This window comes from Stegodyphus dumicola, chromosome 4 (genome assembly GCF_044657685.1).
Source record: "Stegodyphus dumicola isolate Sdum_Otavi_A_Nest chromosome 4, ASM4465768v1".
NCBI lineage: Eukaryota > Metazoa > Arthropoda > Arachnida > Araneae > Eresidae > Stegodyphus > Stegodyphus dumicola.
In genome coordinates, this window is record NC_140771.1 from 88,586,589 (window position 1) to 88,610,788 (window position 24,200).

The window sequence follows — 24,200 nt, forward strand, 5'->3', positions numbered from 1 at the left end:
GTACATGTGTTTTGCGATGCTTCACCAAGTGCTTACGGAACTGTTCTTTATTTTAGATATTGTGAGAATAATGGGAATTACAGAGTATCTTTTATAATGTCGAAAAGTAGAGTGTCACCGTTAAAGAAACTAACGCTGCCATGGTTGGAGCTAATGGCCATGGTAATAGGTGCTATAGTGGGAAATTACCTTAAGAGTGTCTTTAAGGATAAAATTGGAAGAATATTGTTTTGGAGTGATTCTTGTATTACGTTGCATTGGGTGAAGGGAAGTGCGAAGAGATGGAAACAGTTCGTTGCCGACTGGGTTGTGGAAATTTAGGAAAGATTGAGTCCAAGTGATTGGTATTATTGTCCGTTTGATGATAATCAAGCAGATTTGCTTACTAGAGGAATCTCGGCTGAGAAGTTGGTACTTAATGAAAAATGGTGGTCAGGTCCAATTTGGCAAAAAGTTTTGAGAGTTGGCTTAAACACTGGGTTAGAGGGTTACCAAATGTAGACAGTGCGGAAATACTAAGAGAGCAAAAAAATTCTGTCAAATGTTTTGTAGCTCAGTTGGAATTAGTTGAGCAGCTTTGGAACAAATTTTCAGTTTGGAGTAAGTTGCAGAGAGTTGTTGCTTGGTGTTTAAGGTTTATAAGAAATGTGACGGGGAATAGGATTTTGGCTCCTTTCTTAACATGTGAACTAAAAGAAGCGCATGATATTCTAATCAAACTAGTCCAAAGAACTGAGTATAAAAAGGAAATAGCTACTTTAGAGAAAGCGAGAGTGTTAAAGAAAAGTTCTTTAATTTCTCTAAATCTGTTCTTAGACAACAGTGGCATACTATGTGTAGGAGGACGTTTAAAGAAAAGCCAGCTTACCAGACTCTGTGAAACATCAAATAATATTGCCTAAGAATCATCCTGTTACAAAATTGTTAGTGACATTTTATCACCTTAATTATATGCACAGAGGAGTACAATTAGTTAACTCTGTGATGAAACAAAAGTATTGGATTATAGGAGCAAAAACTGCAATACGTAGAGAAATAAGAAAGTGCGTTATCTGTGTCAGATTTTGCTCTGAGTTTTCGAAACAAATGATGGCTGATTTACCTTCTGCGAGAGTGAATCCCAGAAGACCATTTCTTAAATGCGGAACTGACTTTTCAGGACCATTCTTGATCAGCCCTAGACGTGATAGAGGAGTTAAACCACTGAAAATTTCAGCTGATGACAGGGTCATGAGGGCCCAGTGTGTTACGCCATCCATTGCTCGCCGAAAGAGCGCGCTTCTGATATTTGTATAAAGCTAAAAAATGAATGAAGTTTTCTATGATTGTGTTTCAGAGATGTGGCAACACGCGATTATTTTTATTGTAATTGTGTTCTAAAGTCAACTGTGTTTCAAGTTTGTACGTTGGAGCAAGAGTAAAATATTTATGATATTTATTGTGTAAAGTTTTGATTTCCAGCCCATTCCACAAAGAGGTGAACATAATAGTATGAATACAAAAATGAACATTGCCAAAAAGTTTATTTGATATTACTTCTAATTCATATAATGATCATATAATTGGGAACAACTGTAGTCATCAGTTCTTTGCACATTATCATGGATCTGGAATACACAGTTGAAAAATAATTGAAGTGCATTTTGTGCATTAGGCTAATCATTAAAATTCGCCCATTTCCACACAATCTTTGCATTTGTAACTTACTCGAGAATTTAAACAAAAAGACTGAGCAAGTAGCCTTTATGAAATAATTAATATTTTGGGAATAAAATAAATATTTTTCACTCATCACAAAATATATATTAGTAAATGACATTATATTGTGTACATAAAAGTTATTAAATAAATATATAGACACAAAAATATTGTTTACAATAATAAAATCAGAAATAATTAAAAATAACTGAATGTGCGATGTAAAAGTATTTACAAAAATATATACAACAGATCATTGCAAGAATCGGAGTAAAAAAATATACAATTTATAAGTAACAATTAATGTAATAAACACATGTCATTTTGGCAAGGTACTGAGCCAACAGTATTAAAATAATTATAAAATATATTATGTATATACATGGAATTTGAAAATTAACATCTCTTTCGCCAATCTGAGTGATAACTGATTCCTGTTTGGCTTTCAAGTCTGTTTACCAAGTGAAGATGGTAACCTGGCTTCGTGGAAGCGCAGTTTCGAGATATGTTTCTTTCGACTTCATGTTTTGGCAACGGATAGTGTATGTAACATGGGTTTTACAGACAGGGCTCATGTGCACATTGAAGGAATTTTTTCAAAAATTCAATGTAAACTTTTTTTAAAATGTAATGGTGAAATGATTTTCAGTGGATTTTTCAGATAAAATCCTACCTTAAAAATCAACCAAGAATTTCGCCAGTTGCATAATCCAATAAAGGAGGGAAAAGTCCAGTTCTGTAACATAATTTCAACAATTTTTGGAAGTTTTCCAAACAACTACACTTTTTTTAGCTTTAAAATTCCCACATTGAAAAATACAGATTTCATACTGTCCTAAAATTTTCTGAGATTACATCAATAAACCTTCACCTTCATTCACTTAAAGTGATTAAAAAAATAAATACTGAACATTTTTCTTCTTTAAACAAATATGCAATATTAAAGCAGAGGGAGTTTTTTTTTTTTTTTTTTTCTTTCTTTAATAATAACCTCACTAGGAAACCACAGGACTTTGCTTGGACATACTGATACAAGGCAAATTTCAAGAATGTGATATTATTCAACATTCTTTCCTTGAAGGTATATAATTTATTACTCATTTTTTGATCCACTTCAGCTTTCATGCTAAAAAAAATTACACTCATGTCCATAAATTAAGGATAATGCAAAATCAGGGAAAGGAAGAGTTAGAAGCAAAACAAATTTGACTTATTTGTAAAGCTTATTTATTAAACAAAAGGTAAAGAGCAACAAAAGATGCTATATGTTTGATATTATTAAAAAAATTGGCAATTTTTTCTACCTGGAGCAAATTAAAAAAAAAAAAAAAAAAAAAAACTATTTACAAAAAACCAATATTACATGGTTGGCATGATTGTTAATACATTGTATGTCTGCCAGACGATGCAATACAGTCCGTACAATGCCTAGGCATGCTGAGCATCAAATTATCGATCTGATCTTGAGGGATCAAAAACCACTCAAAAAGCAATGCTCTCCGAAGTTCCAGTAGACATGTAGGAGGAGGTTGACGGGCTGGAACTTGTCGGCCAAGCATGTCCCACACGTGCTCTACTGGATTCAAGTCCGGTGAGAATGCAGGCCAGTCCATACGGGTGATATCCTCCGATTGAAGGCATTCGCTTACGATGTTTGCACGGTGAGGACGGGCGTTGTCATCCATAAACACAAATTGTGCACCCATGGCGCCCCGAAACAAACGTACATGTTGTTTCAGAATGATGTCACGATAGATTTGGCTTGTCATGGTTCCAATTTGAACATGCAGGTCAGTTCTGGAACCCAGAATAATTCCACCCCAAACGAGCACTCCTGCACTACCGTAACGGTGTCGTTCAATGATGTTTTCTTGGTGGTAACAGGTACCTGGAGCTCTCCATATGAAAGTCCGGCAAGAATCAGACTGCAAGCTAAACCTGGACTGGTCGGAAAACATCACACAAGCCCACTGTTGCGGTGTTCACAATGCATGCTCTCTACTCCAGGCTAACCGCAGGGGACAGCGAGTTGCAGTAAGTGGAACACATCTGACAGGTCTACGAGGATACAGACCAATCTGCCCTAAGCGTCTGTACACGGTCTGCCTTGAAATTGTCGTACCAGTGGCTGAAGAGACAGGTCTGAGGCTGTGCTCCGTCTGTTCCTTTTGGCAGTAACTGCCAAATACCGGTCCTCATTCGGCGTTGCAAGTCTGGGGCGACCTGTGCTGTAATGTCTACTCACATTACCATCATCTTGGAATCGTTGCCAAAGCCTGGAGATGAGACTCTGGGCATTTCCAAGTTCGTCTGATACTTCCAGTTGGGTATGCCCACATTCCAGACGGCCGATAATTCTACCATGTAAAAAATCATCCAAATGCGTCCTTTGTGTCATAACTATTCGGTTATTGCATTGAAATGCTTATATAGCGCCTGCGAACAATTTTACTTCTTTGCCTGTATTTCTTACATATCACTCTCTTACACTCTCGTCATTGTGACATACCATCGGTGTCATCTGGTTACTTCCTGAAATTTGCATATGATTCTTGAAGATGTGTGTAGTGATTTTACAGGTGATATATTTATTTTAGAGTTTGATTTCCGCGTGACTTCGAATTATCCTTAATTTATGAACATGAGTGTATTTGCAAAGAAACATTTTTTTCTTATAAGAATTCTTTTGCCATTTAATGCATTGTTCTTAATTTTATTAATTATGAATACATTGTTCTTAATTTCTTTTTATTAAACTGACTTTTTTCTTCTAGTTATATTTTTTGCTTGTCATTTCATGTATGAACCAAGATACTTTAAAAAGTGATTGGCATTTAGAATTAACTGCAACAAAATCTGACATACCATTTATAAGTTTTCATATATTTTCCCCCACATTTAAAAGTTTATTTATTTAAATTTGAATTTAAAAGTTTGTTCTGACGTCTTAATTTGATTATCATGTATAACACTATAGTATTTTCTCAGAATAACTTCATATTTAAAGCTCATTTTTTATTAATTTTTTCCTTTGTTATATTAATTTCTATTGATTAAATAAAAATAATCTTAAACAACTTGAATTTTTCTTAAGAACTGTCAATTACAAAATTTTGCATGCTATTCTTTTGTCATTATCACAGTATATTTCATTAAGTTGTAATAAAAATAGGGTTTGGAAAAAAATAGTACAAAAACAGCCATTACATTTTAAAACAATACTAAAGTTTTTACTTCACTGTATAACTCATATCAATAATAGGCAATTTTCATTAAATCTATTCTTTTTAATCACAAGGCTGCAATAATTTTACACAGCTTGTTGCTATAATTCATAGCATTTTGCTTAAGTTGTTTCTCTGTTTGCAAAATGATACACTCAAAACTTGCAATGATTTCTAATTCTCTAACACAGCCAATTTATTAAAATTGTATATATATATATAAGATATAATAAAATACGATGGCCACGCTAAGAAATGATTTGTTTAAGATATGATAAAATATGATGGCTGTCCTAAGAAATGATTGGCGACCTCAAAATTGACCATTTTAGATTTCAAAATTGACTTTCTTCCAAATTCGAGATCTTTCCAAATTACATAACACTGCTTGAAAAGAGTACTATACCCTAAAATTAACCAATTGCAGATTAGCTGTACATAGGCACCTGCCTAGTATAAATATTGTTTCGCGAGTTTGAGAATATTGACATTATTCCTTTTCTTAACTTCTGCCCTGCAAATATCTCTGCACTGCTGTGTTTACTTTTCTAAGATGATGCCATACTTTTTTAACCTGTGTACATAAAAATTATTGTATTCAACTATGATCGAAAAGTATATTGTCTACAAAGAAATGATGTGATATGTGTAAAAATAAAGATGGTGATTCTTCAAATTCAGTTTCGTTAGCTTAATCTTCATGCCTTCACCCTCAGCCATGATGACTGCTGGAACTATGCAGTTTTCAAGCAGCACATTAAAATATCACATAGTAGGAAAATGAAATTCAGTAACCAGTAAAATCCAAATGTCTTTATGAATTTGGTTCTAAATTTCTTACTTTTTGTCTATCACTGATTAATTTTTCAGCAGCACATTACACAAAAAAAATATTGGGATAGTTTTCATGGTTGCCACTCAAACAGGAGAATGAAATTCCCTGACTTTTCCAGGTTTTCCAGGTGTGTTTCAAGAAAATTCCAGTCTATCCACATAATGCATGTTGGCTGTGCTAAGAAGTAAATTAATTATGGTATTACTTGTGTTGGGTAGCAAATTCACTTAATTATTCACTTAATCCCTGGGAACATTTATTCTTAATTATTCTTGGTATACTTTGTTTGATAATTTTGTTTACTTTTCAGCTTACGAAACTTAATAAAATTTGAGATATATATATTGAATAACAATTGTATGTTTTATTTAATTATTACTCATGATCATCACCAGTTCAACACGAGGTTAATCCAGTCCTTATCACAACACAATGCTAAATAGTTAGGTTAGATTTTAGGTAAATTTAATTTGTGTAAGGTGTCTTCTTAAAAGGCACCTTACACTTGAAAACACAAATATAATTATAATAGGAGTTTTTTCCTCCACTGAAGATGGAGATTAGAATCTGCCCAATCTGGAATAAAATAAGGCTTTTTTTTGCAGACATTCTGCAGCTAAATGAAAGAAAGAAATCTATTTAATAATATTTTTTTAATAAATCGAGGTATTTTATATTTATTTCGCAGCATACATAAGGAAAAATACATGCATTAAATTTCGTGATGGTAAGTTATCATACTGCTAGAAATAATTTCAGGATTATGCCAGAGAAAATTTCCTGAAATTTGGAAATATTACTTACTAATAATAAATAAAGTTAACATTAAATCATACAAATAACATAAAAATAAAGATAATTATTTAAAAATTGAATTAGAATAATCAACGATATTTTAGGGAATATAGTTATATTACATGGTTAGCCTAGATGCCTGATTACTATTTTTTTATTTTACTGCAAAATGACAAATAATGTATTTATTAAAAAGAAAAAAAAAAAGGTTTAAAAAGATATTGTGGTAAAATCCTAGTACAGTACAAAGTCTGTAATCCGGACGATTCGATTATCCGGAATGATCTATAATCCAGACCTCAAAGCCACAAACTTTACGCATGCATGTAAAGAATGTGCATACACTATGTGCATATGCTTTATGCATGTGCACGTTGAAAGAAATGTTTAATGATAATAAATATTAAGCTTTTTTTTTTTTTTGGTAAAATTTGATACCCTTTAGATCATAATTGCTTTTTATTTCATAAATCACGTTTTCATATTTTTAATAGTATAATTTCTGCATGCCATCTTACCAGATTTAAATTGATGATCTATAATCCGGAAAAACTCCTAATAAGGAATCGCCGAAGTCCCGACGAGTCCAGATTACGGACTTTGTAGTGTACATGGTATGGTCTTGGCATGATTATGAAAATTGTCGCCAAGACCAAAATGACCCGTTTACTGCTCATCATCATGCCGCCAAATTCCGTGTGTACCGTACTTGGAGGTTATTCTAACCAAAGAATGTCTGTGTAAAGAAGAAAAGGTTCCATACACGTAATGCTATTATGCCGCTAGAAAGCGGAGGGTAAATTTGCCAAGGGATTTGCCAATAGAGCCTGATGGCCAGAATTTCCCTCTACGTGATGTGTACCGGAAATTGAGAAACACGTGTTAAGAAGAAACGTTCTTTGACGAAAAAGATAACTACGAAAATCCGTTTTTAAATTATTAAGATTTTTTATTTATTTTAGAAAATTTAAAGAAACGTTTTATCAAAGAACACAAAGTTTCTTCTTCAACACACGTTTTATCAAAGTGTCTTCTCGAATTTTTTGCAATAATTTAAAAACAGATTCTCGTAGTTCCCGCCTCAAAATAACTAATCCATGAATTAATTTACTTGCGCCAAAAAATATTTTCTTTTCCTTTAGAGTTTAAAGAAATTTCAAACAATAACGTGACCTTCGAGCTTTGGCGACAGATATATCGCACATGCACAGCTGTTTCCCTCTATGATGGAACGGAGCCACATCTGTTGCAGAGAGGTTTTACTTCTTTAGAATACATATTCTTTGATTCTAACCTCCATAGTACCGTATACTAGAATTAAACCCATTTTGTTTTATACAAGAATAAGTACTTTCTTTATTTCAACATGCACTGCACATAAGATTTTCTCGATTCCCAAGATTACTGAAAATCAAAAGTTGCGGGAAACTTGCTTTGCCTTTCTAAAAGACAATCAAATTGGAGATGCGAAAATTGGCTCTATGCCAGTTGCCCGAATGACACTCACGCGATACACAATTAGGCAAAAAAGTTATCTCTTCCGACGTCGACGCAAAACTCGCTTTTTTTTGGCGGGATCGTTGTATGAAATTAGCTGACTTTTCCAGATTTTGACTAAAATACCTAAATTCCCTGAACGTTTTGGTCAATTTTCACTTTTTCCGGTTTTCCAGGTAGCAGTGCAAACCTTAGTTTTGTTTTAAAATAAATTTATGATACTGTTTCATATACAAAGTCTGACCCCCCCCCCCCAAAAAAAAAAAGAAAGAGAGAGAGAGAGAGAGAGAGCCTGGCCCAATAAATCATTGTACTTATAGAATCAGCTGCCTTTGACATTTTCACCTTCAAAGTAGCAATCACACGCTTCTGCATTTGGCACTGCGATTGCTGGTAACAGTTCTGGAACAATGTTTTTGGAAGGCCGTTCAGGAGATTCTCCATTTTTGCCTGAACCTCTTCAACTGAGGTAAAATGGCTTCCCTTTAAGCAAGATTTAAGTTTAGGAAATAAAAAATTAAAAAAAAAAATTAAATTGCATAGAGCCAAATCAGGTGAATAAGGAGTATGCCTCATCACAGTAATGTTTTTGCTGGTCAAAACCTGCTTGACAGATTAGGGCTGCATGAGCGGGTGTATTGTCCTGGTGCAAGAATTATCCATCACTCCACAACTGTTGACTTTTTCCCTAATATTTTCATGAAGTCTTTTTAGTACTTCAGTGTAGTAGTGTTGATTAATAGTCTGACCACTAGGAACCCATTCAATGATTATAATTCCATTAATGTTGATGAAGACAATTAACACTGCCTTGAATTTTAATATGCATGCTTTGTCTTTTTCCCTTGAAAAGCAAATTTGCCATTCACACACAATGTGCACGAGACAGAATTTCATCTCCATAAGCCTCAGTTAACATTTGAAATCTTTGTGTGGCTGATTTCTTAAGATTCACTTGATGTTGATTCGCTGTTTCTTTTTTACATTAAATATTTTTTCCGGCAGAATACAGTTGCACATGTTAACTCAATGATGCAGTACTCCCAACTGGTGTGATCAGTTAAGTCGAAACTGTCCGCATGGTTAGAGGAGGTGTGGGGAATGATGTCACCAAAACAGTTGTTGCCAAATCCACTCTTTTTTCAACCTACACACACCTAGTCTCTCTCTCTCTCTCTCTCTTTTTTTTTTTTTTTTGCATCACACAGTGTATGTACTTACTTTTCATATTTGGAAAAACACCTGAATTTTACACATTGATTTCTCCAAACATCAGTATAGATGTATATTTAATACTAAATTTTTTCACATAAATTTTCTTAATGATTAAACAAATCACCATAAATTTTAATCTTTACAGAATCAGATAGATTGAAAAGTAATTTTCGTATGATATATATTATTTTTAAACGTTTAACCTAATTTACTGAAGTTTAGCATATTTCAGAAATAATTAAAATTTTTAGCTTCATGTGGTCGCTAACAATGAGAGATTTTCTAAGTTAAACGATTCAATCCTTCATTTTCAGAGATAATAAGATCAGATTTCTAACAGGGTTTGTAGCCACATTTTAGTTAAAAAAATAAGCACCTATAAGCACTTTTCAAGCACATTTTAAGGAAAAAATAAGCACCTGCCTAATTACATTATATACAACTGCATAACCTTAAAAGAAAAAATTAGACTTGTAATTTAAAATATGAGCAATGCAATATTTATTAAGAGAATGAGCATTGAAATTTCAGTTCAAAATATAGAAAATAAATAGTAAAAAGCCATATTAATTGTATTCGTTTGGCACCTAATAATAAGTACAGTTTATTTTTCCACTCATATTAATATTTAAATAATTTAACTTAAATTAAAATTCTGAACATTTTCTAAATTTTCATTGCATAACAGTTTTCCCTCAACATAACTTGGTTGGAACTTTAATAGTGGCAACTATTTATTTACAAATAATACAAAAGTGATTCATGTCACCATGTTTTACAGTCCTTCAACATAGTCGCCAGCATTGTGTACAACCCGTTTCCAACGATGTGTCGCAGAATACCTGTAGCAGCACCTGTTTTGTTGATAGTTTGAATGGACCGGTCTACTGCCGCAAGAAGCTCAGGAACAGTTTGGAAGCGAGTGCCACAAAGTGGTTCCTTCATCTTAGGAATTAAGTCATAGTCACAAGGGCTTAGATCTGGGGAGTATGGTGGATGGTAAAGCACTTCCCAGCCCCATCACTTGAACAAATCAGTCACAGCTTGCGCTGCATGCGGCCAAGCATTGTCATGCAAAATGAGAGGAGAGCTCTGCAGAAAGTGTCGCCGTTTTTTTCTCAAAGCTGGTCGGAGATTGTGCTCCAAAAATGAGCAGTAATACTGCGCAGTGACGGTCTGCTGTGGGGGAACGGTATGCGTTAGGATGACACCATCACAGTCGTACACGAGAATCACCATAACTTTCACATTGCTGGTGTTCTGACGAAATTTCGAACGTCGTGGTGACCCGTGATGACGCCATTCGTTTGATTAGCGTTTCAGTTCTGGCTGGTATGATCGGGCCCAAGTCTCATCCAACGTAATGATACGGTGTAAAAAAGCATCTCCTTCGCGCTCCTAGTGGATTCGGGCAGCATCATATTGTAGCCATTTCTGCATTTCCGTCAATTGATGTGGAACCCATCGTGAAGCAATTTTTCTCATGGACAGGCGTTCGTTCAGAATCTGCAGCATAGTCGTATGCACTAATCCTGTTTGTCCGGCCAGCTGACGAATCATTTGGCGGCGATCACTGTCCATTAAAGCGACAACAGCTTGCATGTCTGCATCGCTGACATTAGGACGACCTGGCCGCAGCATGTCTGCCACGTTTTGGCGTCCTTCATTGAATGCTTTCACCCATCTTGCTACGATTTTGTAAGGCAATGCAGATTCCTCGCAAGCCTCTTGGAGCCCTTGATGACACTGTTGTGCTGTACGACCTCTGGCACTTTCAATTTTTATCCAACAACATTGTTCTTGTTTTGAAAACATCCTGACAACACATACTTTAGACCGCAAGCTAATACAAGGATCCGTTCTTCGCGTCACTCCGCATGCGCGTGACGTAGGCAGGACGAGTCTTTTTGCTGAGACGTAAGGAAGGTATGTAATTTACGTGTGGTATACGCGATATTCTTTGGTTTTGTTGCGTAGCGTTTTTTCAGCTGTGTTGCCACTATTGAAGTTCCAACCCTCGTATATTCCAAGCAAAGTAATTTAAGTAAAAAAGAGGCCCATTTCTTTGCTTCATGCAGTCATCTTTTAACAGTAAAAGCTTAACTAACCCGCATACTCGGAAATTGCCGAATATTCCGGATAGTAACTGGAAAAAGAGGAGTGGGGAAGATTGTAGCCGTTCTTTAGATTTCTCGGCTAAATAAATGATTTTGACATTTTGATACGTGCATCATATAAAAATAGACCAACGGAACTGAGAAATATTCTGTTTAGAAAGCATAGTAAAACTTTTTTAAGTGTTCATAAACAAATCTCGGACTGAACATCAAAATTAATTATCTCTGGAAAATACCACAAACGTTATTGCGCAATACGTGCGGTGTAGTTCTTCCACACGTGATATTACGCAATCGGAATCCACAGCTGCCGGTATTCGGAGAATAAAGAACTAAATAAAGGAAAAGAAAGAGACTTACTAATCTGGGGTGTTTCTGATTCTAATTTTCAACAGACTGCGTTAAATTTCCGGAATAGAATCAATCTTCGCTTAGGGTCTTAGTTTGGTAGACCGCAAAAACTTTTAGTCCTATTCAATCCAGATTGGACAGTGACAAAAAAAAAGTCCGCTGTTTCAATATTACAGATTTTGCGGAGAAAGGGGTGAACCTCCCAATCTCCGTACTGTATAATGTATCGGGAAAAAAAAAATTTTTTTTTTTTTTGACTGTTCGGTTACTTTCCTTTTATTTAAGCCATTCCAAATATTATTCCTTAGAAAGCTCTGTGTAAAAACACACCCATTTTTGGAAGTTTATCTATACTTCAGCAGTTACTGCAACTATATTATTATAAATATTCATTCATATACTCATAATATAAGCATAATGATCATAATAAACACAAATATGAGCTGACCACGCGGAACGAGAATGCAAATTATTAAAATCTTGATAGAAATTCAAACGTGTGTAGTATTTGGGTGGGAGGAAAAGAATACCGAATGTACCAGAATTTTCTACCGTTTTCGCAATTCTTTGACCAACAGAACGACGTGCACCTGTCTGTACTCTCGGGCGTACCATAGGTTATGTTAATGCAGAGAAAGGGGTAAAGCAATTTCCAGGAGTATGATTCACCATCTGATGTTGAATATAGGAAGAAAAGTTGTTTATTTAGTTTCGACTTTAATATGGGGGAAAAATGCGCATTCATTAAAAAAAGCACTAAAAGCAAAAAATAAGCACTAAAAACAAAAAAAAAATAAGGGTTTTAAAGAAAAAGTAAGCACCTATAATGGCCTTTATATTTTATTTTCAAATATAAGGATTTATAAGCACTTGTAAGGACCGCTACGAACCCTGTCTAAATCAAACGAAACTTCAGATTAACTGACTATAATCTTATATCACAAGACAGATCAAAAGACCTTCTGAGAAATGTGATATCATTTACTTCATTATTATGCTGAATGGAAGGAATAATTTTCTAACATTCAATGACAGTGATTTTCTTTCTTTATCATTTCCTATCTTTCTATTCCTTCCTCTAAAAGCATGGGGGGCGGAGGTGAAAAATACTTGCTCATGAAAATTCATGAAGAAAAATTTCAAAATGAAATCTTCCAGAAGTCATTTAAAAAATAAGAATCTGAAATTCAAAGTATCTTTTATTCAGATAAATATGATATATAAGACTGGCTACTTTATTTTTCATCTATTTGATAGTTTTGATTTTAAATCCATCATTCATAGCAGCTCAACAAATGCAATTTCCTAACCAAGCAAAAAATATTTATTTATAAATTAATACATTTATCAAAAATAGTTAAAAATAAAATTTTTTTTTAAAATATGTATAGTACAAAGTCCGTAATCCGGACTCGTTGTGACTTTGGCGATTCCGGATTAAGGGTTTTTCTGGATTATAGATCATCAATTTAAATCTGGTAAGATGGCATGCAGAAATTATACAATTCAAAATATGAAACCGTAATTTATGAAATAAAGAGCAATTACGATCTAAAGAGTACCAGAATTTACAAAAAAAAAAAAAAAAAAAAAAAAAAAAAAAGATTAATATTTATTTGTTTACTTTATTAAACATTTCTTTCAATGCAAGTTGTTTAAGTTGCTTCGTTTTTTGTGCTAAACGCGCATGCGTAAACATTAAACACGCATGCGTAACATTAAATGCGCATGCATAAAGCATACCAATAAAAAAGTTTGTGGATTTGAGGTCCGGATTATAGATCATTCCGGATAATGGACGTCTGGATTACAGACTTTGTACAGTATTTTGCTATTTTTTCAGTCAGCTATTTTTTATTTGGATTTCCATAGACTTTTCTGATACTTAATTTTTCATATGAATATAGCTCCCCCCGCTTAAATGATTAGCATATTTTTAGTTAAAAACTGATTGATAGCATATTTGATTATAATATATGTTACCTGAGTTAGATCTGGAGAACTTGCACATAAGTAGTAAACCGTGCTGATACAAGGCAAAGCACGTTCAACAAGCTGGAAGCAATTAGGTCTGAAAAATATAATTCATATAAAAATATACAATGCTTTAATACATGCAACTAAAATTATGCTTCTTAAAAAGATGTGATGAAAATTTATTACTTTAAATACTTACCTTTCAAATAAACTGTCATGCACCATGTATAAATAAGTATAACTTAATTCAATTAGACCTTTCGGTTTTGTACGCTGAAAGAAGTATGCATTATATAAACAACAGAAAGATGCATTTAGAGTCGAAATATTTATATAATCTTTAAAAACCATATCTTCCCAAAAACAATTACTTCATGATTAAATTATGTTTTCAAAAACATATATACTTCATATTTATAATGTTAGCTTTTCTACAACACAGACAGTAATTTCAGAGTAAATGGAAATTAAATCTATGCATATATGTTCATATTTGATAGCTATTTTCATAACACATTGATAATCTGAATTAGGACTTTGTGCAGGAAAAAAAAAGAGAAAATAAAAATTTTATATGAACTTTTCAAACAAAATGCTTGGTTAAAAAGAAGTTTGCTTTATCTGTGAAAATAATACAAACTTATTATTTATTATTTTTATATATTTATTTATTGAATAATATTACTGATTTTACAACAGAATATTTGGATTATATATAACAACCATATAATTTCCAATTCATCATAACTAAATTCATTAATCATAGAATAAGAACTAATGAGAATGTAATTTAAATTTCACTCTTTGCTTCGATCTAAATATTTAAAACCTTAATGATTACTACCTTAATGGTTAACCTACCTAAGGGTATGTTAAAATTTAAAAATATGCATTTAATAACTACTACAACTCTTAAAAATTTTTATATGTTTAATTCGTTTTCAATTAATACAATAATTTATGTAGGGTTTTTTTTCGGGGGGGGGGGGTCTACCACACTGCATAGTTTCTTAATTTCTAATTTTAAATTTCTCACATTATAATTTTAAAAAAGTTAAAATTTATTTCTGCATGCACTTTTTATTTGGAAACATGGAAGGAGCACCAACTGTTTGAAAGATGTTCAATGTTTCCAAATATTGTGCATTTACTAATAGATCTATATAATATCAGAATAAAAAGAAACTTAAATATTTTATATCAGATGAACATAATCTCCTTATTCAATGTGATAATTTATATATCTTACCCAAGGACTGTTCAAAAGATGAAGATATTCAGTGTTTTCAAAATGTTATGCATTTACTAATACTACGTAATATCAGAATAAAAAGAAACTTAAATATCGGATCAACATAATTTCACTATTTAGTGTGTGAATTTATAAATCTTACCCGAGGATTATCAAAAAACAGAAGCTGTTGTTCATTGGAAGTAAGAACAAAGTAAAGATTTTTCCACTTTCGATTCCCTTGACCTGGGTTAAAACAACCTAAGAATTAAAGTTATGGAGTAAACATTTCAGATTTATTACGTACTAGAAGTTTTAAATTACAATTAAAGGGAGCAAATCTAAAAATCTAAAAAGTATTTATCTGGACTCATCTCTCAGGTTTTGAGCATTCTGAGTAACCAAAAAGAAAAAAAAAAAAAAAAAAAAAAGTTTTCCACAAATACACTTAATTCTAATATCTGTTTTCTTCTTAATCATTATTATATTTCACATCTAGAAATTTGCATCACATGGAATTATATCAGTTTAACAATACTCACATAAAGATCCCCCCCAACAACAACAACAACAACAAAAAAAAAAAAAAAAAAAATTTCTACCTTTTTTTTACACTTTCCTATATGCCATTCTGAACTGAACCAGTTAATCTAAAACACTAAATTTGTCAGAATTGTAGAGGTTCAAAACAATGACTTTTAAAATTAAAATTAAAAATCATTTATGAAAAGAAACTTCTTCATTAACAATTCTTAACAGAACGTTTTCATTGTAGAGCTTTAAATGCAAAAAATAATTTTTAATTAACAGAAATTAAGATTTTTTAGTAGTTTTAAACAGATATTAGATATAATTGAAGCCACTTCAACATGAACACAAAAACTATTCAGTTCTTAAAAAGCCTAATTAACAATAAAGTATATATAAAAGGTCTGGGTGATGAATACATTTCCACAAAATGCCTTCATTGCTATTCAGAATTTATGCCGAGAAAAATTAGAAAGAAAAATACAATTTTACATTCTTACTTTTCTTATTTAAATAGCCTTTCATGCGAATGCCTTTATTGCGTTTTGCCAAACCTGATTCACGGCTTTCTCGAAGTGTAGCATATATATCCTGGGATTTTTGCTGAATTTCTTCAGCTTTACTAAGTTCTTTTGATTCATATGGTGCCTGAAGACAAAGGAAAATCAATAAATATTACAAGCAAATTGATTAAAGTGTTTTAAAATATTTAATTTAAACACATACTTTCAACACAGGATCTCCAAGATTATGACCCTCAACAATCTGTTCAACTTTATATCGGCTAACAACTGCTTCCAAGCTTTAAAAAGCATATTTTATTTTAAAGGCAAGTCAAATTACACATTTAATACCATAAGAGTTTTTACTAATTACATCAGCTGCTGAAATAAAAATTCATACCTGTCAAAGCACCTTCCTCCCATAATGTATCTATTGCCTCTTTTTTCTATACGAAATCGTTGAATGGTATTGTTTATGTGAAAGAACAGCGAATAGTTTCCAGGGGAATTATCGCTAGGTCTCACTAAGAAGCTTCCCGGACCCACTATCAAAAGAAAACTTCATTTAACAAAAAGACAAATATTTATAAATAGCATATACAGTTACATCATATGTATTTAGGCTATGTTCACCTAATATGCACAAATTTTATATATACTATATATAATTCAAAGAGTAAAGAAGCAAAAATTAAAGGCATTAATGGACTTTGAAAATGAAAATCTAGTGCTATCGCTGCTAAAACTAAAAATGTTACTTTAATTATTAATTTTCTATTTATAATTATCTCCTAGGAAAGAAAAAGTAAAACTATTGTAAATTGAAACTAGGAAATGTTAATAATGGGGAGGACTGTGTTAAAACTATTAAAAACTTGAAATAAACCCAAAAGAAGTTTAAAATTTGTAATGGTATTCATTAAAATAGTATATTTTAAAAATAAAAAGAAAAAATAGAGTAGAACGGTATATGTATAAAAAAAGTATGTAAGTCATCACAGATTTTCCAAAAGAGGGCTGACTTATTAAGAGGAATTAATCCTCCCCTCTCCCCCCCCCAACAAAAAAAATCTGCAATAATTTGGGTATGCTTGCATTTCATCTCTTTCGTATGTTTGAATGAATTCTTTTAATTGTGAAAAACTAATATATAATATGTATTTAAATGAATAATTAATAATTTTAAGCATGAAGATAATTCTCAGCCACACTGAAAAAAGAACACATTTACAAAAAGATTGTTATAAAAACTGATGGGGAATTTAGAAGTATCAATGCATATAAAACCATGTCTTAATCACATGCATGTACAAAAATATAAGCCAAAATATATATAATTTTAATCCTAACTTACAATTTAAATACCATAGCTGCAATTGTGAAGCTTTTAATCAAAAAGGATGTTCACTAGAACTGACCCTTGAAGGGCATTTAAGTTTATCATTAAAAGAGGTGGAACAATGTTAAAACTGTATACGTAGCTATGAATGGCAAAAATGGAATTTGAATGAAGCCCACTATTTGGCTGTGTGCCAAGAAAATCTAAATGTTAAGTGTGAAGAAGATAGGTAAGCGCTTTAATCTCCCTTTTGGTTATTATGTAAATAAACTGTTTTGGATTTAGAGAAATAAATCGAAATTAAACAGTTATAATATTCTCTGACTGAAAGTCAAGGAAATATAAAATATTAAGTACAACAGTTAAAAGTCTTCAACTAGAATCAGTGATATATGAATCTTTAGAAACTAAATGGCTTCTTGTTAATAAAAGAAAAGTAGCCAAAGCTATTACATTATTTACATTAATAGCCAAAGCTATTACATTATTTACATTAAAGTAATTTACAATTAAATGCAGAACATACGAATCTTCTAAGCTAAGAAAACCTCCTGATGGATGGAGGATCCATGGAGATAAACCCTATCATAACTTATTAGTTTAAAGATTAAATTCCAATGTTAATGCCTGCTTTATTAAATGAATAATTAATAAAAAGTGAAAGAACTCGATTGTCTATATGAACATGTGGGAGTTATATACTGCTTTTTAACAAAATGTTATAAAAAACAGACCCCTGTTGATGTGAAAGTGAAACATTTCCAGGTTTTACCACATCTGCACTGAGAAAAGAACTGATTTTGGAATTAAAAATATAAGCAGCTAAGTAATAAATTGAAAAGTAATGAAATATGTATGTATAACATAAAGAGATTAATTACTTGAAAAATATGAATGAATATTCAGCAAATATTTGCAATGAAACAAGTGTACTTATGTACATCATGTGAAAATTCTTTGCTTTCATTTAATACCATGTAAAGACGGGGGGGGGGGATTCTCATTGCCATTAATAAATCTGAGTTAATGCAATTATTAAAGAATCATTGGGGCAAACAATCTTTACTTAACATTGCGGGAGGTTATTTTAATTTCTAACAGTTTTTTTTTTGAACAAGCTTTCCTTTACTTTGTTTCCCAAATACAATTCCCTATCAAAATGAGTTTTCAGGATCATACTTTATGTAAATAAGGTAGAAACCAGCATTTAAGTCTTAGACACATCAGTAGAAGAGTGTTAACTGAGTGCTAGTAAAGCATGCTCGCCTTCTGGCCACATCGTTGTTTTAAGTTTAATCTTACAACTTTTCGGTCGTTTTCGGTAACCTGCCTGTTAATAGTAGTCAGTGATCTTTAATAAAAGCGAACTCTGTTAGTTATTTCTGTGCAGCTTTAGCTGGTTTTAGTTTAGTTAGCATTATATCATTATATTATACAGGATGAATCTGAACAAGTGGGCAAAACTTTAGGGGATGAAAGAAGATAGCTATAAGAGCAATATTTGGCATAGAATGCATGGACTGAACACAAATGACTAGCCATTAGATGGTATTGTGTAAATCGTATAAAAAGGGCTGGTCCTCGCACCCAACGGCATTTTCTACTGTGGATTGCTGGTTATATGAACCACAAAATTTCCAGGCTGATGGATTGGTTGAGGTGGTCCCATAGCTTGGCCACCAAGCTAACCAGATCTCTCGTGTTTGGACTTTTTCCTGTGAGGCCATATGTAAAGCCTAATCTACTAGTGCCCCATTAAAACCAATGTAGATCTAGTCACCAGGATTGTTGCTGATACTCTGGAAATGTATGGTGTCTTAGCAAAGTGCATTAGTCCCTATCCATAGGTGCGATGTTGGCATTACAGCTGGCGGAAGGTTTTTTGCGAATTTCTTTGAGAATGCACATCAATTACGTATCTCCTATGATTCTTGTGTTAATTCCTTAAATGTGACAGTAAAAAACTACTCTTTAACTTCTCACCATTTGAACATTCTGACCATACATTCTATGATGAATACTGCTCGTATAGTTATCCTCGTATAGCTCGTATACATCATCCCCTAAAGTTCTGCCCACTTGTTCAGAATTCACCCTGTATATCATTATATATATGCCCCCATAACACAAGACATCCTCAAGATATCCTATTTAAGTCGCAATCTCCCAGGAAGTAGTTAGGATATCCTGAGGATGTTGATTCTCAGATATCCTGAGGACTTCTTAAGTCAACATCCTGAGGATATCCTATTCAAGTCTCAACGTCCCGGGATATATGAAGATCTCCTCAGGATGTTGATTTTCAGATATCCTGAGAACTTCGTAAATCAACATCTTATGGATGTCCTGATCAAGTTGTAAAGTCCCGGGATATATGAAGATCTCCTGAGGATGTTGTTTCTCAGATATCTTCAGTACTTACTTTTTATGGAAGCTCATATCTGAAAATATTAAAGTAACCTTGTACCACACGCAAGTCATGTTATAAGAATCGAAATCTTACTCTATGATACTCTATGATACCTATAATACCTATTCTGCATATGAAAATTTAATTGTTATGCTTACACTGGATTTCGTCTTGTATATGTTGGCTGTAAATATTAAGTAATAATATTTTCAAATTTTTGTTGTTGTTTCACAGTGCCTATTGATCAGAGAACTTTCTTACAAGTTACAGGCACGTGTTTTCATCCGTTTTTGAGTTTCATATTGAAAGTGTGTTTACGATTAAATTCTAATTGCTACATAATATATTTTGTAAACATTATTTTAGATACTTTTCTAATATTTTTAAACACAAATATTATGTACGTTACAGGTTAACTCAGAAAATCTTTTACGAAGACATTTATCCTATGAACAGATGGGCATGATGTGCATCCATGCTTTATATGGCATTCGAACTTGAGCCCTTCCGTACGGCAATTGGTCAATATAATCACTTACCGTCTCTGAGGCACTAATCAGAAATATCAAGTTATAAAAGTATTCTATTAAATTCATCGATAGTTCTTAGCATAGAAATAACTATACTTTGAAACTGCAAAAGAAAAAAAAAAAAAAAATACTTTTTGATCTGTTACATGTTTGTTTGATATTAGTAATGAATGATGTTTAGTGCTGTGCAGTAATAAGTAACAATATTTTTTTAACAAACGAAATTTTAGTTTACAGACGCAGTTAAAAACTAGTCTGTACGAAGTTTAACTTGCTTTAATTTGAATTTATAAACAGAAGAATAATTTTATTGGACTAAAAAATTCATTGCAGTTTCTTCATTCATTTTCTGGTAAGTTCTTTAATAATGAGAATTAGTTTTTCAAAGCGACTGAGGTAAGAAGTAACTTATTTTTTACCTCTCTGTAATAGGAAAATAAGGTTTGAGAATGGGAAGAACTAACATTAAGTTCTTACTCTCCTCAAACCTCACTTTGCTACCTCTTTAACCATACAAATATTCGGTCTTTGCTAAACAAAGCGCAAAAAAAAATATATCCAGCGCTCTGCAGTCTTATACATTATGCCGACAATGCTACATGACTCCTTATAATTTAACAATAATTGCTGCTTTATTAATTTATTTGTAACATCCAGAAAATGCAGTAAACACGTTTCTTCAAGGTATATAACACAAAGTTAAATGTTGTTATGAAAACTCAAAATTAGATAACGGATTAAATAGATGTTCAAATGTTAAATTAAAATGATTTAATTTTTAAATTAAACGCGTTCTTTAAACTCAGCAGTTTTAATACTATAAATAACAATTGAAGTTGAAAATCTTAAAGTTTTGATCATCATTATCATTGGTCGTAAAACTGCTTCTCAAATTTTCTTTGCTTTTGAGAAACCAAGCTCCGCTCAGAATGTAACACCTCTGAGCACTTTTTCTGTAGCCGATGCCCCAAGAAGATTTCTCTTTTGTTAACGTGGCAGATTTATGTGTCAGACCTTCCCTTCTTTTGTATCCCCCTACAAGGGAAACATCCCTTCACAACAAAGTCGCAAAACGCCCCCAACGGTTTTAATTGCTCCGTAATAGTGACATCCTTGAAGAACCCCACAAAGTGGAAAGTACACATACTTACTTTCTGATTTCCAGAATTCAGCTATTCTGCTAAACGTTAATAGCCGTCGTTCCAAATTCTCTTTCAGTTACGAACTGACTTGCTGTTGCTTGCACGCGTTACATTGACAGAGTGTGAAAAGTAAGTTTCTAAATGTTTCTTTTATTTTACAAAAATGATCAGAACTAAAAAAAAAATTATCTCAGATATCTAAAAGACGGATTTACAGCAGAATAAATCAACGTATATTATTGGATTCGTCAGAAGATGAAGTAGTATTTAATTATGAAAAAGGACTGTGTCGAATTTTCGCGCTAGTAAATATTCTTTAAGTTCCATTTCAAACTGTGATTCGGAATATGAACTTTTATATCTCGAGAAGAACTGACTGATGACGATTACCAAAACGATTATCCCATTTTAAGGAATATTCCAAATAAAGGACTAATAAATATTCCATTAGACTTTATGTTCCTTGTGTGCTTAGGAGTAGTACAAAAAATGATTACTATTAGGATAGGCGGAGACACCTTACAAGCACGATTACCACATAAAAATGTTGAACTAATTTTTTTTTTTTTTAAATGATCAGTTTTTAAAGCCTTATGTACCAATTGAATTTGCAAGAAAACCAAGGAACCAACTCTAAAAGAATTGAAACACTGGAAAGCTACAGAATACCGTCAATTTTTACTGTACACTAGCCCACTTATTTTTATTTTTTTTTTTTTAATTTAACAAAAAGCTACATGATCATTTTTTACTACTTCATATTTCGATTAGACTCTTAAGCAAAATACAGAATCAGACGGCAATTGATGAATACGCACAGTCTCTATTAAAACTCTTCGTAGTAAATTTTGGGCTTTATTATGAAAAACAGTATATTGCTCATAATGTTCACGGCCTACTGCATATTTGCGAAGATGTAAAAATGTTTGGGCCGTTAGATAATTACAGTGCATTTAAATTTGAAACCTATATATCTTCTATAAAAAAATTGATTAGAAAATCTTCCGCTCCATTACAGCAAATAGCAAAACGAACTCATGAACTGTTTAATCATATTGTAGCCATGAATAATGATTCAATCAACATAACCGACTTAAGTTCAGAATTTCAAATTTTACACACATCTGGTCCACTACTTAAAGGTTATTAAATGCTTAATTTTATTATTGCATTTTGAATACAAATTAACTGAAGTCAGAACTGAATTTGTAGAATAATTTAATTATGAATATATCGAAGAATTCAGTTTTGGGCTATTGAATGGTTAAAAATGATCGAAAGTTTTTAATACTTTAAAGCAAAATTTTCTCTTATAATATTTTGTATTAATAATTCATTTCAAGTCTCTTGCTCAGTTCTAGATATATTTACAAATTATTAAATAAATTGAAATTCAAATTAGAAAATAAATTGTATAAATATTCTTAACATTTCTTATTTTTCCATAGTAACCACAGATGGAGGACCTGAGACTGTCTGTGGAAAATAAGCAAGTTTCAGGTTATCACAACACCTTAACACACTTTCACTGGAATATAAAGAAGATTTCTGGGGATATACTGGGATGTAACATTAAGCAGTTGAGAGTATGTATTTAAGAGGTTAAAGGGATATTGTAACTAGTATTTCAAATCCTGATAACATCCCATACGCTGTTGGTGGGACCTAGATAGGATGTCCTAAGGATATACTGGGATGTGACATTAAGCACTAGAGAGGATGAGTTTAGGAGGAAACTGGGTTATTACGGGATGTCCTGAGGATGTAGTAAGTAGGACTTTAAATCCTAATAACATCCCATATGCTGTCGATGGGACATAGATAGGATGTTTTTAGGATATAATGGGATGTTTTTAGGAGGTTAGTGGGATATCCCGGGATGTCCTGAGGATGTAGTAAGTAGGAGTTCATATCCTAATAACATCCTGCACGCTGTCAATGGGACTTAGTTCGGATGTCCTGAGGATATCCCGGGATGTGACATTAAGCACTCGGGAGGAGCTTTTAGGAGGTTTGCGGGATATTCCGGAATGTCCTGAGGATGTGCACATATCCCACGAGCAACATCTTCGGGATATCCCAAGGATGTTTTTGTGCTATGTGGGTGTATAGCATATACATTAGTTTCTTATTTTCTGTCTTAAGTTAAAGCCCAAGTGGAGGCTTACTGTAAACCCAAGAGTAAATAAAGGGTAAATTTAACCCTTCTTTTGGAATAAACAGTAAATTTAACCCTTCTTTGGACTCCGTATTTTAAATATTTTAACTCAGCGATAATTCATTACACAGTTCATAAGTATTTTAGCTTTCAAGGTCTTTCAATTAGTTGGAATATTATATCGGCACCTGATTAATTACTGAACCCTGTCTTTGGAGTTTGGAGAGTTTACATTAGCCACTCCTAGACTGCAAATTCCTCTGGTGCAGATAACCTGATGGAAAGGTTTGGATTCATAATTCAGACCATGTGGATTGTGATGAAACCAGCTCGTAACTTCAGTGGAAAAGGCTCTGTGATATCCTTCTTGGAGCAGTTGGAATTCCTCGTTGCATCCTCTTCAGAAAGTCACCAACAATGGTACAAGAGGACTGGAAAGTTCCTGCTAGAGAGCCAGGTTCCAAAACAAATAGCTGGGGAACTTTTAAAAAGCTCTGCTCAAAGCATTTCCAGTAGAGAAAGACTGTGCCAAGCTAAAAGCAGAACTCTTCAGTAAATGCCAGACAAAGGTGGAAGAACTGAAGGATGTCATTCTACATAACATCCAAATATTCTATTTATTGTATGTAAAGAGCCAGGCATCAAGTTAA

At 32.7% G+C, this 24,200-nt stretch overlaps 1 protein-coding gene across 6 annotated transcripts in view; it reads right to left on the bottom strand.

The window, feature by feature from the left end:
- The window catches only part of vap (RAS p21 protein activator vap), a 138,485-nt gene that overhangs the window by 69,328 nt on the left and 44,957 nt on the right, over positions 1-24,200 (bottom strand). For 4 of the 6 annotated variants that reach the window (XM_085815179.1, XM_085815180.1, XM_085815178.1 and 1 more), the window contains 6 exons: positions 16,372-16,516; positions 16,195-16,270; positions 15,969-16,116; positions 15,104-15,201; positions 13,909-13,982; positions 13,716-13,803 (listed from right to left, as the gene is read on the bottom strand). In XM_085815179.1, the coding sequence (XP_085671305.1) occupies positions 13,716-13,803; positions 13,909-13,982; positions 15,104-15,201; positions 15,969-16,116; positions 16,195-16,270; positions 16,372-16,516 (629 nt within the window). The remainder of the gene's footprint in view (positions 1-13,715; positions 13,804-13,908; positions 13,983-15,103; positions 15,202-15,968; positions 16,117-16,194; positions 16,271-16,371; positions 16,517-24,200) is intronic. The other 2 variants (XM_085815183.1, XM_085815181.1) reach the window with 1 other exon arrangement.